Genomic DNA, 15,758 nt, shown 5'->3' with positions numbered 1-15,758 from the left:
TGTCTGAGGGCATTGTGTTTCTCCAAGTGGAATCAGATTCTCAGGAGCTTATTGGGTATATCTTTGGGTCTCTACCAAACCCTCCCATTGCCATTCAACCGGTCTTATAGGACATTGAGAACCTCATCCTTCGGTTCACACATTGTCATTTCCGGTTTATTTCTAGGGAGTCGAACCATGTGGCTGACTCTTTAGCTAGGAAGGCCTTGTCTATGGAATGTACGACAAATTGGCCACTTTCCAATCCATGGCTGGTGGATCTTTGTACTCTCCCAACCATGAGCTCCTTTCATTCGAATGAATAAAATTCTGATTACCAAATGATAACAACCTCAAGTGATAGAGTTTGGATACGTCCTTATGACGTGGTCATCCACCGTTCCATTCCGGTGTTCATTTTATCAAAAATCAACAAACATCTTAAATGAGTCTTAGCAGTTCCAATTCAAGTCAGTTCTATAACGGTCTTTCATTCGGTTCTTGACCAGTTACAAAACCTGTACCAGAATTGTCCCATCCCATTTAATAATCAATCTCAAATTAAACTCCCAAACCCATCGCATTTAATTATTGGGACAAGTTAGTTCTAGATTTTAGCGAGTTAGTTCGAAGATGTTCTCGAGTTTGATTCCAAATTAGCACCCTTAAGTAAGGGTGTCAATTCGATATTGAAACCATTAACCGAATCGGTACCATACCGTACTAAACACAATTTGGTATGATAACGGTATAGAAAAATGGTACCATACTCGGTATGATATGGTATCAATTTGAAGGTTGATATCGGCGGTACATATCGATACCATATCGAATTACCGAATACCAGTACTATACCATATTATCATAAAATATACTTATATATAATAAATAAATTATATATATATATATGTATTAAATATATATAAGGATATAACATACTAAATATAATATTATTTTCATACCATATATACTAATTATATATATATAATAAAAGAAACTGTATAACAAATACCGTATAGCATATCATATACATACAAAATAAAATCATATACCATACCGATACCATATGGTACGGTATCGGTATGGGGAAAATGGTATCGTATGGGGTACGATATCGGTATGGGAAAATAGTACCGTATGGGGTACCATGGTCTAAATGTTGGAAAGAGAGAGCGTTAGTACGTTACGGATTCAGTAAAAGAATCCTCACACTATTGTTTGATTTTGTAAAGGGTATTTTTGTCATTTCCTCATTTAGGGCCGGTTGACATCAACACTTAACCATTGACTCTAACAGAACATGTATTTCGTCCGTTTTCTGGGTGTCTGTAAATCATGTTTTAAAAAAGTTTGGGGCTACATGATAGGTGAACAGATCTCAAGGAGTCTACAAGAAGTTTACTCTCTAGAATTTAATTTCAATGACTGATTTCCTACCAGTCAGTTTTGGTCTGGCCCACCATGTCCACAAAATTTGGGTCCTATCCAACTCTTAAAAGTTTTACCATCTTTAAATATATGATTGACCCCCAAAACAGATTATGTATATGTGGTTGATGAGATCTAATAAAGGATCCAACTACGCCTTAGTTGGATATCCTGACACAGATCAACTATTTATATCATCATCTAATCACCATGTGTCATTTTGACAATGAAAGAAAAAAAAAATGCATACTTCACATTCTCATAGATTCTGTAGTAATCTAAACTCTAAACACATGTCCAAATAGGCAGATGAATGATAAGATTCCAATTTTTATACAGTAGGATAAAAACATCTCAATAAGTCTAGTTAGAAGTAAGTTGGAAATTAACGTTTGTTGATTTTATACCACTTTTGCTAACTCCAATCCTAACCAAACAAACTTGTTTGATAATTTGTTTCACAATTTAAAGCCCAACAAAATAATTCAATTGGTACGAGCAAAAAATAGGTCAATTCAGCAGCGTTTTGTTCAAATTCTCATTATACGAGTCAAGGGAACGGTTCTCTGGCCTCTAATTTCCATATTAAGAACATGACAACGATAAAGACTCTATTCCTTCTTTTCTGTCGAATCGATCATATAACGCTACCTTATAACTGGAAGGAAACTACTAGAGGACATCATTTCATTTCTTTCCTTCCTATGATTTGGTGGACTAGTGGGTCTGTAGCTTCACAATTCACATGAAGCATGTCACAGACACCACAACAGCCATTTCCATGCTTCTGAAAGAAGAGCCTTCCTTTATGCTCATAATATCCTTAAAGATGCCTCCTCACTCCTTGAGATTGGTAAGGCATGAGTTGCAGCAAGGCCTACTGGTTCCAGAACAGAGGATCTAGATATGGTCTTTTTTGTCCGAGACAAATTACTTTTCTTGTTTGCAGTCAATCAAATTAATCATGTCTTTCAAAATCAACCCACTTTTCTCGAACTTTTAGAACTTCACCCCAAATTGACTATAAAAACAGAACAAGAACCTGTTTGCAAATGCAAGCAAGCTCACTCAACTTCAGAATTTCTCTACTCTTTCACTTTCATCATGAAATCACTGAATGGCGAAGCTTCAGCCATGGCAGTTCTAATGCCTATTTCTCCTGCTTGTCCCAACTTCAAAGGCTGTTATTGCGTGCGGTTATCAAGGACTTTCCTAGTACCAATTACCTTGTAAGTGGCACCGAGAAGCCACCAGCCATATGTTGCAACGGATCCTCCAACCTTTCAGCTGCTGCTGACAAAAGGGCCGCTTCACCCAATGTGTCTGGGCGCAGCTTGCACCCCTTCTTACCAGAGCTTCCTTCTCTGTGTCACTCAGCAGGATTGGTTAAAGTAGAAGATAGGATCACAAAAATATGAAATGCATTCTCGTTCCAAGTGAAGCTGAATCTATTTCATATTTAGGTAATATTAAGCAGCTGATCCTTTGTTTTCTGTTATCCTGTCATAAATGAAGTAATCGATGTACCCACTTGATATTTAAGTAATATAAAACAGCTGACCTTTTGGTGTTTTGTTGTCATAAATAAAGCAGTCTATGTATAATCCTGGCTATCAAGGAATGAATAATACAGTTCTCTAGATCAAAAAACCAAGTATAATTCTCATTATGCCTGGTAATGTCAACAGAAATAAAGGAATCTCCAATAGGAAAAATAAATAACATAAGAAATACAAGTATCTCAAGGTGCTTACTGCCTGTTTTTTAAATCTCATACCTTCTCATATTAGTCATCAAGTCATTTGTCCATCTTCCCTATCCAGACGTTGCAATGTCCTTCAAGATGGATGACAACAATGACAGACACGGGACAAATCGTATGAACCCTCTCTCTAAAAAATTTAGATAGTTGGATGATCAATGACTAATGGATTACTTTTACATTCGGAGATCTCGCATTGAAGCACTAAATGATTTTGGAGCAACGGGGATTGGAATGATCATTAAGATGAGAGCAGGGCTATTGCAACAGAGTACAAAGCATTATGTTTAATACTAGGAAAATTTTGTAAACATCAGAGCACCCACCAAGAGGAAGGAAAATTATATGCCAGTTTTATTTAACTTTCTGCTTCATATCAAAAGTTACAAGTAAAGATACCCAACCAGAAAAATTATGAAATATGGATAACCATGCACCTTATACTATGCCGCAAGTCTTTTCCACCTCTTCACTACAAAACAAATGAGGCTCTCACATACCATAAGAAATATATCTGCATGGGATGTTGGAAATGGACCACTAACAGACACCAGACAAGGACATGTACTCTGAGCAAATGGCTGTTTTAGCCCTTTCTTCATCTAAAAGAGAATCAAATATTGTCATACTCTTAATTGTCCCCAATCATATCCATCACGTCACTACTCCTTAGCCCTGGTTAATCAAGACCAGCTTAAAGTTGTAAGATCAATTATGACTATTTTATTAAACACCATAAAGGCATTTAGGCCCTTCAAATATTGAATTGCTAATAAAAATTTTAATCACAGCTGCAAAAATCAACAGATGTACTAAGAAACATAAGGAAATTTTCCCCTGTAGAAAAGATATCACATCAGAACAAATTAGAATTTGAGTGTGATATCACACCAATGTTATCCTAGGGTGTTCCCCGCCAAAATAAGCGACGTTCAGGAGGAACCCCCTTAGCTCTTCCAGCCTAGCCTGGCATCAGAAGTAATTCCTCTTGTTGTGTAATTTTGGATTCATCGATCCTCCTCCTGCAAGAGAAAAAGGGTAAAACTAGTCCAAACAGTAGGTCGAGGTTTCCAAGATGACTCTATGATTGGGTGCTAATATGCATCACATGTTTGTTTGGGAGAGCTGAATCTCCTTTAGTTAATGCTTATCCTCACCCCTTGCAGCACATTATAAATAATGTCATTTTCTCTCAAGAAGAGGATTAGTGGCATTGCACTCTTTCTCAAACAGGGAAGTTCTCCACCACTAAACTTGCAGCTATATCCCTACAACATCCTTTGCATCATAGGCCCCCTCTTTCCAAATGGTGGCGATTTTTCTGAAAAATTAAAATCCATCCGAAATTTAAAATGTTCTTTTGGCGTGTTTTAAATGCAAGTTTACCTGTCAAGGCCTCTCTCGCTAAATGGATGCCGATCAAGCCTACTTGTCTTTTCTGTGGGGATTGTGATGAATCCCACTGGCATCTTTTTCTATCTTGTGAATGGGTTAAGCGCATTTGGGCCTGTGGACCCCTCGGGTTGAGAACTGAGCATCTCAACAGCTCCTCTTTAGCACACCTTTGTCATTATTGTGTGTGTGAGTGTATGAGAGAGAGAGAGAGAGAAGAAACTTTGTAAGAGGTAAAAAGGAACATGCTCTCTAGTGAAAGTTGGGTGAGGAATTCCCATCAAGTTACAGTTAATGCTGATATAAACGGGCTGGCAATCCTTCAAAGCAATTGAGTTGTAGTATCGACAAGTTCATGTGCAAGCTCAAAGTCCTCTTAGAGATACAAGTGCAAAATAGAAGAGTTGCTGCTAGAAATGGAATTAATTATGGAGGGGAGGTGTTTCAGGCTCAGAACTGGCCGAGGATCCAATACAGCCTTCTTTTGCATCACAACAGTTGAAAAGAAGGGCTCCAAGACAGAATCATCAATAGCTTGAAAAATGCGGATTGCTCTTGGTGGCAATGAGACGCAGTAGCAAGTGAAGTCTTGGGATTCCTTACACTCCCACTGAGTCGGACTAAAACCAGTGGTTAGTATGTTTCCATGTTAGGTTATTTAGCCCATCTCCAATCCATTCAGCATCTCACTTCTTTTTTTCAAGATTTTCTGCTTCATTGGACACTTGGGTGGGAAGGGAGTTTCTAAGGTTGCCCCATGTTTTTGCAACTGAAGCTCAGCACAACATGGAATGAGGAGCACATGGACTCATAAGCCATCAGACTTGCTCGGGCATATGGTCTCTCTTGTTCTTGCTAGGTATTGTTCTTTTTATTGAACTATGTTTTCTGCCTTCTTTCTAATAAAATCCCTTTTCATTCTAAACCCCCCCTTCCCCAAAAACATTTATAGTATCTACGACTCAATTTAAAGGAAATTTACCAACAAAAAAAAACTCAATGTAAAGGAAAAGTGATTGTTTTTTTTTTGTCTCATTCCCTCCTACTATGCTAGAGTCATGGTTATCATCAAGTTAGTTACTGGTATTAAATATAAGATTTGCACAAATTAATCTTATTAGTGAAAGTTTTCTGTATTCATGTAACAAAAGGACCTTATGCCTTTATATACAGAAAAATTGGGAAAACAAAAAGTACCAACTAAGAAAACCTATTCCCAATCTGACTAAAAATTACACCATAAAAAAAATGAACTTTATTCACTTAGGATCATTTATAGGGTAAAGAACAGTCACATAAATCATAAAAACCAATAAGTTCATAGAAGCAAAAGCAAACAAATTATTTTTTTGTTTATTCTTAATGCTAATTAATATAACAGCTTACCTAATGAGATTCTTCGAAGTAATACACGGAACTTTAATTGCAACACCAATCAAACTACTTCCATTAATATGAATTCCCTATAGAAGTTGAGACAGGATGAAGCCTAAAAAATTCAAACAAACCCAGTGAAATCACAGTAAAATCTGGTAAAGATTGTACCATCAAGCAAAATGAATTTTATTCACTTAGGAGCATTTATAGACTAAAGAACAGTTACTCAAACCCAATCAATTCAGAGAAACAAATGCAAACAAATTTTAATTGCAACACCAATGAAAGTACTTCACGTTATATAATCCATTATAGAAGATGTGGCAGGAAAAAGTGCAAGAAATTCAATCAAAACAAGCACAGTCACAGTAAAATCTGCGAAGAAAAATGAATAATTGATATAAAAGCAAAGAGATGGGATGATTATCAGGCAGCACCCAACACAGGAGACACCGATGGCAATCGCTATTCCAATGGCTCAATAAGGTGTAAGGCAAGATCTGCATCAATGCCTGAGAACATGAACTTGATGCTCCTGCCATTATCAAACCAAACATCAGTTTGGTAAGGGGGGGAAATATCCTTCTTTACATGCTTCTGCAGATTCATAGCTCTTCAACTTGAATGGATTCTCAAGGGACCCCTTGGTGGATTCCAAGGTCACAGCAAGTCGATTCCTGCACCACCACCCCCCTCTTCTATTTTTCTTCTTATTGTTCCCAAATTTCTCTTCAACATCCAGATCAGTTTTCCATCTTCTTAACACTTAGTGATATCCTTGTTTAGGTGCAACTATCCAGATTCTTAATTCTTTAAGTATCTGCTAAACTAATGATCAGTTTGAGCTAAACTTTGATATCTGAACTTATAAAACTATTCTCTTACAGTTCTGATCATTAGAACTAAATTTTCTTGCTTAATATATACATCTCTCATACTGCCCTGCTTCTTTTTCAATATTGTCCTAATCGCATCCTCCATCATACCAGAGAATTCACAGAAATTTTACTGATTGTTAGGCCTAAATATCAGTGTCACTTTACCTTAATTTAAAGCCCAGCAGACCAGTCCTTTGTAAGAATATTAAATTTTCTCTTAATTGCCCTAATTTTACTATTCTCGGTTTCCCCAATTATTTCTGATTTTATACATTATGTCTTATCCATTCTCAATCCATTTCTTATTCAAGTCCTCTTATTCCATATTCAAGTCATCTTTCATTGGGGATGAACTACATGCCAACAATAGAAATAATAGAGGTTGATGCAAGACAAGCATGCGCCGAAGGGAATGAACTACATTCCGCCAATTAAGAAAATTGTAGCAATATTGGAGGTTATTAAATCAACCAAAACAACCAAAAGACTGAAGAATCAAAGCTGAAACCTTAAACCTCTAGAACATATAAACATAGAGCTCACTAAATTTCTCTTGCTACTGTAAAAACTACAAATTCACTTACTAAAAGAGTATACAGTTACCACATGCATGGATGCATCACAACTATTTAAAAAGAGGTCAATGCAAGATTAGAAATAATAGAGGTCAATGCAAGACAAGCACAGCCCAAAGGCAACAAAATATATTCCAGTAATTAAGAACAGAAGAGTAGCAGTGAAAATAATTCGGGAGTAGCTGCAGTGTGGTTGCTAAGAATAGAAATAATAGAGGTCGATGCAAGACAAGCACAGCCCAAAGGGAATGAACTTCATCCCGCCAATTAAGAACAGAGGAGCAGCAGTGAAACTACAAATTGAATCAGATCAAACAGAGTATTCAGTTACTATCTGCATGGTCGCATCCCAATTATTTAAAAAGAAAGAAAGAAAAAAAAAAGTCATAGCTGAGAATAGAAATAATAGAGTTTGATGCAAGACAAGCATAGCCCAAATGGAATGAACTTTATTCTGCAAAGTAAGAACAGAGGAACAGCAGTGAAACTACAGATTGAATCAGATCAGATAGAGTATACAGTTACCGTCTGCATGGCCGCAACCCAACTATTTGGGCACAACCAAAAGGCAACAAAATAATTTATGCTAATTAAGAACAGAGGAGTAGCAGTGAAACTAATTCGGGAAAGCTGCAGTGTGGCTGCTGAGAGTAGAAATAATAGAGGTCGATGCAAGACAAACATAGGGAATGAACTTTATTCCGCCAATTAAGAATAGAGGAGCAACAGTGAAACTACAGATTGAATCAAAAGAAAATTTTAGAGATATTGGGGGTTACTAAATTAACCAAAACAATTGAAAGACAGGAACATCAAAGCTGAAACTTACAACTTTTACAACATATAAACATAGAAAGCTTGTTAAATTTCCCTTGCTACTGTAAAAAATACAAATTCAATAGAATGAAACAGAGATTGAGTACAGTGTTACATAAGATGGACTGAAATCAAGCATAGAATCAACGTGAAATAACCCAAAATAAAAGAGGAACATACCTGCAGCGTAATTCCAGAATAGCGGCAGCGTGGTTACTGGCAATGAGGGAATGAACTATTTAAAAAAAAATGGAGGGGTTAGCTGCAGCATGGTTGCTGGCAATGAGGGAATGAACTATTTAAAAAGAAAGAAAAAAATGGAGGGGTTTGGGTGGAGACTTACCTGAGCCGAGAGAGACTGCAGCCTAATTGCTGGCAATGAGGAAATGAACTATTTAAAAAGAAAGAAAAAAACAGAGAGGTTAGGGTGGAGACTTACCTGAGTCGAGAGAGGTAGCCAACCCAGGATAGGAGGAACACAGCAGCGATCGGCGTCTGCGACAAACTACAACAGTTAGGGCAGCAAAACAGCAGTAATCGGTTCCAATCGATAGCAAAATGGAGGGGTTAGGGTGGAGAGACAAGGGAGATATGGAGAGCCAAGGAAGATGGAACGAAGAAGGGAAATCAGCACAGGAATGAAGCCCAAATGACAGAACCACAGTTTAGTCCAGATGGAACTTCCATGCTTCCTACAACACTCCCTCCTTTAGTCCAACAAATATAACCCAAAGGATGACAGAACCACAGTTTTTTCAAAAGCTTATCCCAGAAAAATTAATTTCCAAATGCAACAAAGTGATTCTATGGATTAATCGAAGACTATTACCAACCATAAGGGGTGCAATCCCTGAACCTAAGCAGTAGCAGGGCAGCTAAGAAGTAGAAAACGTCGAGGAGTTCAGGTCTTCATAGGAAAAATATCACTGCAGTTCGGATATCGTGAAAAATTAATGTCTAAAAACCACTAAATCCCTCTCAACATGTGCAGTTCAACAGCACTTCAACTTTTAGAGAGTGACAGATTAACGCATTTATGAAGCCCAACTACTGTGCAAATGCAGATTAAACCGTGACAAGTGATCGAAGGCTTCGAAAAGAACAATAACAACTTCTTTTTAAACTCACATAGAAAGTAACAATCTACCAAAAAAATAAAAAAAACACATAGAAAGTAACGAACCTGAAGGGATAAATCATCACTGCTAAAAATCAGTTTTTCCAGATAACAAGTACTGAACAAAAAAGACTCCTCGACAATAGCCACAGTTATCGGCTCCGCATACTCAACTGCTCGTCAAACCACAAAGAACAATCAGATTACGCATAAGAAGGAGAAAGAACGAAAAACAAATAAAAGAAGAGAGAGGAATTCATTACCTGAAAGAGATCGAATCGCAGTAATAATTGACATTGCAATCGACACCACTGATTTAATCTGCGAATGGTTCCAACTTTCTAGCACTACTCTTCCATCTCCGATCTCCTCAGTGGATCAAACAGAACTTCTCCAAACCAGCTTTGATTGAATCAGAGCGAAGTCTCTGAGAGAAATCCTTCGGTTCTTCCAACAATCACGTGTAAGCACAAAATATGAATGGATGGAACAATTTTGATGAAACAATATACATAATGCACCAATTTCAATAAGTAAACCATGTAAAGGAACTCAATCATTAGCTTACAACATAGTTTCTTCAAGTGAAGTAACATGACAGACCGAACCTTTTTCCCAGGGCGTGACATTTATGGGGTGCACTCTATAAATGTGCATTTTTCTTCATTTGATATGCTCCTAGTAAATGTGCACGTGCAAATGCACGGATGGCCATATATATATATATGGTGGGGCAATAGAGAAACAGGTGAGAAGAGATACATTGAGAGAATGAAAGAGTTTGTGAGAAAGAAGGATCCTTAGATCCTTAATATCAACACTGACAACTTCAGCTAGTGTCTTACCATCTTCACTCTCTTTACAGGTTGGAATTTGTCCCTTGAATGCTTCTCTTGGTTGTTGTGTAGCTGTTGTTGTTGTTGTTGCTGTTGAAAGTAATCTCCTCATGTTTTTTATATTCTCAAGAGCTGTGGCTTCATTGATTCTCAGTTGTTCATTTTCTCGGGTTAGATCCTGCAAACTAATATCATTCTCTGCTAGGCTATCCTTGAGTTTGTAATTCTCATTCCTGGCAATCTCTGCAGCTTCCTTCGCAACATTAGCCTCATTCAATGCTTGTTTGAGTATATCTCACAATTTGTTGGTTTCTTCCTTTGACACCTTAGTAATGTGCTCTGCCTCCCTCATCGATTCTAACAATATGGTGGTCTCTTGTTTTATGTCATGAAACTCCTCTTCAGTTCCTTTAATACAATTAATAAACCCAAGTTCTTTTCTGTTCCAGACCAAGTTTGATTCCTCAGCCTCTAATCTCAGTCTCTCAGCTTCATCTTTGATCTGGTTGATTTCATTTCTTGATTCACGTAAGAGCTCTACATACTTCTCCTCTATGCTTTTCATGATCTGCTTGAGGCATTCTACCTCTCTCATTGCATTCTCTCTTTCAGATTTGCTTGAGATGAGTTTTCCCTTTGCCTCATTGGCCTCCATTGAGACTTCTCTAAGTACTAATGCCAGATCATCCATGGCCTTCCTATTCTTCTCTTCTGCATCTGTAGCTAACTTAAGTTCAGTTCTAGGTTCAACTCATGTGCTAAAGCTTTGGCCTTTGAATGAGGTAGTGCTTCCCCTTCTTGGGAGTGGTTCAAGCATTCGTTTACAAATTGAAGCTCATACTTGAGAGCAGCAACAGTTTCTTCCATGGAATGTGAATAGCAGCTATGAGATGGGGCATATTCTGTACTATTCAGCTCATCTGACCTTTCTAAGTATTCAACCTTCTCATTGAGACAGGTAACTTCAAGCCTACACTCTTCGAGCACAATCTTGGTTTGTTCAAGCTGTTTAGCTTAACATTTTAGATTCTGATTCCTTTGCTTTCTCCATTTCATACTCTATCATATGAAGCTTCATCTTAGCTTCAGATAATTCATCCATTGCTTGAGACTTTGACTCTTTTGTATAGGTCAGATCCTGTTTCAGTTTCTTTAATGATGCTTCTTTCTCCTCCAATACTACCGCAAGGTATTTTGCCTTTTCGAGATCAATCCTGCTTCTACATCTGTATGTTTGATTTCCAACTGTTCCCTTCAATTAGCTAAAGATTCTTTCACGGATTCAACCTCTGCAGACAGTTTTTGGACCATTCTAGCATTGGTCTCAGCCACATTCCTCACATCCTCAGCCATCTTGACAGCAGCATGGCTCTTACTGAACTTCAAAATCATTGCTTCAGTAGCACTTTGATGTGAACATTCTGCATAGCAGCTCAGAATATTCTTCTTCTTTTTTTTTTTTGGGTGGGGTGGTGAGGGGGGGGGGGGGAGTAAATACTATTGGGAACTTTCTTTACAGCAACATTTCTTATTAGGCCAACTTGTGATTCGGTCATCTTTTATTCCTGTTGCTGTTAAAACATTAACACAAAGTTGGTAGTGGATACATCCCAGTAGCAGTGGCAGACCCAGGATTTTGTTTTCAGGGGAGGGATGTCATTGAAATCCTGGGTCAGTGTGTGTGCACCACCACTGGCTATCGATGAGTTCGAAAATGATTAGGAAAATTAACAGACGATGGTATTTCTAGACTCAAAATTTGTGGTGGCATAATATTTCAAGTTTGAAGAAAATATTTTCAGAAGAAAAAGAAAACCAGAAATTATATATCTAAAAGAGCTATGATAGAAGAGGGCGGATACCCAAATTACCCAAGAGGATGCTTGGATTACAGAAGAGGACAATGATATCGAAAGAAACATCATTGAATGCTGTTTCTAAATGTTCACCAGGAAACTAATTGAATTCAAATTACAACCAGAAATTCCAAAACCCCTCTACTCTATATCCGTAATCCAATTTTAAGCACATCCAGAAATTGGAGAATTCAATTAGGCGATTGCTTACCTCAGCTGTCACCTTCCTTTTGTCTCCAGATCAGCTTTATTACCAGCAAGTGCCATAACCATGTTTAGGATTGCCTGGATCCAAACATTAAACTGTTGAGTACAACATGAATGGATAACCCCAGAAATTCATCACTCTTGCTCACACTTTTTTTGGTGGGTTGCAGGGGGTGGGGTAATATTCGCAATAAAATTAAAGATAAAAGGGTAACAAAAAGAAATAAGAACAGATGCCTTCAAACCTGGAATTAATTAATTCTCCAAATCATTAATTCAATGAAAGAAGTCATTCGGATCTTGTTTTTGAAGTTTTTGCACCCACTTCTTGGGTGTGAACGACTCCTGAGGTTCCAAAAAGAGAACAAAAGGGAACAAAATGAATAAAAATAGCCATTCGAAGAACCCAATCTACTTCAGTGGATGCTTCCCCAGTTCAAACACAGAAGAATTAACTAAAATGCAGAATCTAACCAAAACAAGGGAGAACCATTTGAATAAAAAGGAAAACAGAATAAGATTGTACAGACCTGTTTATACTTCTTCTGCCTGCTATCACCGGTCTGGATGACAAATTCGATAGAAAAGATGTTGGAGAGTTTTGCCCATACCCATTCTTACCAACTCCACTGAATCATTGTAATTAGAGAGAGAGATCGCAAGGGGTTCCGAAGGGTTTTTCTTGAAAAACAGAACAATGGAGAGGGAGAGATTACAGGGATTCGGTAGCGTTTTTCCTTGGAAGAAAGAATAATACCGTTTTGGAGAGAGAGATTACATGGATTCGATAGTTTTTTTTTTTGGGAAAAGCAAAACACCGGCTTGAAAGGGGCGAGATCCTCTACTTCCAAATCTTTGGCAGCCATCGCCAAGGATTTTTATTTTTTATTTTTGGAAAGCAGAACGACTTGGAAGAGGCAAGAGAGAGGTTATTACCAAGATTCCAGTTTTCTTTTCCTTTTTCGATTGATAGTTATATCGATGGATGGAGAAATGGTATATATATATATTACCTTAAAATAAAAATAAAAATAAATGCTAAGAAAGGGTACCACGAAATTGGATAATTTAAATAAAATAAGAGATTGAAGGTGTTTCAATAAATAAGAATGATAAAATAGTCCATTAATTCATGCACTTATATAATAGTATGATAATTTGATATATAGTACAATATGATGATATGAGATATATATATATAAGGACGTGTCCAAACTCTATCACTTGAGGTTGTTATCATATGTGTCACAAAATCCTTATAATTGTAAATTTCTATTTCCTCTCCACTACGTCTCACTTGAGACTCACTCCATCCTATCATGTGTCATAACTAGGGGTGTTAATGGGTCGGTTCGGTCTGGTTTTGATTCGGGCTTTTTGATTTCGATGTGATTTTTATATAAATCGAAACCGAACCATTAAGAAATGTTCGATTTCGATGGGATTTCGGTTTCGTGTCGATTTTGGTTTATAATAACGGGTTGATATCGGTTTGGATTCGATTCGGTACCGTTTTTATATAACTAATTAACTAGTAAAGTCCAATTAGTATTATTATCTTCCAAATGCAACAACTAGGTATAGAGATTCCCAATTCATGTCTAACTAGTAAATGAATTTAAACACAAGTTCTTACAAGAGTTGGTTCAATATTAAACCATAAACGAATATAGGAAACTAGTGCAATGATTGCTCTATAGTAATATTACAGAAGCAAGTTTCCTGGCATTAAAGTATTAAACCATGATCGCATATAGGATGAGAGAACATCCATCAAATTTATTTGATCTCAACAGGTCTAAACGCTTTTAAAATTGATATAGATAAGTACATAAATTTATAAAATTTATTTGATCTTAGCATTTTATTGGGTTGGGTCGGTTTGGTTTGGGTTTGGGTCACCAGTGCACCGTCGGACTAGCCCAAATCGAACCGAAATCGATTTCTCTCTGGATCCACAAACCGAACCCAAACCAATAAGAGATCGGTCCGATGTGGTCCGGGCTTGTTCGGACCGGTTTTATCGATTCGGATTGGGTATTGACACCCCTAATCATAACATATAAATAAATAAAATAATATATATATAAACCAATCTAAAAAAGAATCGCATTATCTTAATTTATAATTTATAAAAGGGTAAAGTACACATACCCCCTTTTAATGCACCAAATATTCCTCGTACCCCTCTAAGCGGCTCAATATTCCACGTACCACCCTTGCTTTACACCGCAAATACCAGATAGGTCCAATCCGTTAAATACTGCCGTTAGATGCCAAGATTTTTACTATTTTACCCTTTGCTCTATTTTCTTAAATCTAAAAAGACTTAATTACCCTCACTTATTTGTTGTCATAAACTAATAAAAATGACCATTTTACCCTTTGTTTTATTTTTATAAATGAAAAGACCTAATTGCCCTCACTTATGTATTACCCTAACCTAATTGAAAAAGACTATTTTACCCCTAAATATTTGTTCCAAAACCAACCCTAACCTATTTGTTAAAATTTGAAAAGACCAAAATGCCCTCATCTTCCCCAACCTCACCCAAAGAGGATTTCGATCGAGGCGAAACCCCTTTCCCTGTTGGATGAAGAAAACCCTTTTGGGATTGGAAGTCTTTCGAAGATCTCAAAGCACACTCGTCTTCCCAAATCATCATCTTCTTTTACATACCCCCACCACCACCACCACTACCACCACCACCATGCCACCCACCATTAACACCATCACCATCGTGAAGCCCCACCTCCAGCACCACCACCCCCCACCACCATTAACACCACCAACCATCTTCTTCCCTAGATCGTTTCTCCAAAACATGAAACCCTAAACCCATTTTAGGGTTTCAAAACCCCACTGCCGCCTAACGAGGAAATAGCCAAAACACAGCCCCGGATCAAATATATGGAGAGAGAGAGAGAGAGAGAGAATACGGAAATTATCTCGACCTCTTCAATACCACCAACATCGGCAAACAATCCAACCATGTCATCGCAATCGAGATGGATTGCCCCAAAATGCAGAGTTCAACGACTAATAAGATACTAACAATTTAGAAAATTCACTGAATCAAGTGTAAGCGGTGGGGACTGGGGAGCTAGGGATTCCTGGTCTTAGCTTTGGGTTGGACTCATCTCTTTCTATCTCTTTTGAGTCTTTCCTTGCCTTGCCTTGCTACTTTGTAGAATCCCTAAAACTTTTTGTGGGTTTTGTCGTCTCTGAGCTTCTTTTATTATTATATTTTCTAATTCGAAACACCTCCTTCTTAGTCGAATTTTTCCACTGGAAAAAAAATACACTCTCTCTGCATTGTGACTGGAATTCACTCAGTTCTCTGTTCCCTCTTTATTTACATAAATAGAACAATTGAAAGGTTCATGAATGAGTAGAAAAGATTTGGGTAGAAATCGATCTAATTGTCTAATTTTTCCATGTTTGATTGCATGGTGGCCTTGATGATGGGTTCGATAGATGGTGGAGCCATGTTTCTTATTTGTGTTGCAGAGCTACTCAGACAAGCAATCAAAG

The 15,758-nt window shown here is 37.4% G+C and overlaps 1 protein-coding gene across 1 annotated transcript in view; it reads right to left on the bottom strand.

The window, feature by feature from the left end:
* Positions 1–3,501: 3,501 nt before the first annotated feature.
* Positions 3,502–15,758, bottom strand: part of LOC122643912 (elongation factor P) — a 47,719-nt gene continuing 35,462 nt past the window's right edge. Inside the window, exon 11 of the mRNA XM_043837485.1 lies at positions 3,502–3,844. Coding sequence (XP_043693420.1) covers positions 3,832–3,844 — 13 coding nt within the window. The 3' untranslated portion in view covers positions 3,502–3,831. The remainder of the gene's footprint in view (positions 3,845–15,758) is intronic.

The sequence above is a fragment of the Telopea speciosissima genome, chromosome 10, assembly GCF_018873765.1.
Source record: "Telopea speciosissima isolate NSW1024214 ecotype Mountain lineage chromosome 10, Tspe_v1, whole genome shotgun sequence".
NCBI classification, from domain to species: Eukaryota; Viridiplantae; Streptophyta; class Magnoliopsida; order Proteales; family Proteaceae; genus Telopea; species Telopea speciosissima.
Note: the sequence above shows the minus strand (reverse complement) of the source record. Positions and strands in the feature narration are given on the sequence as shown.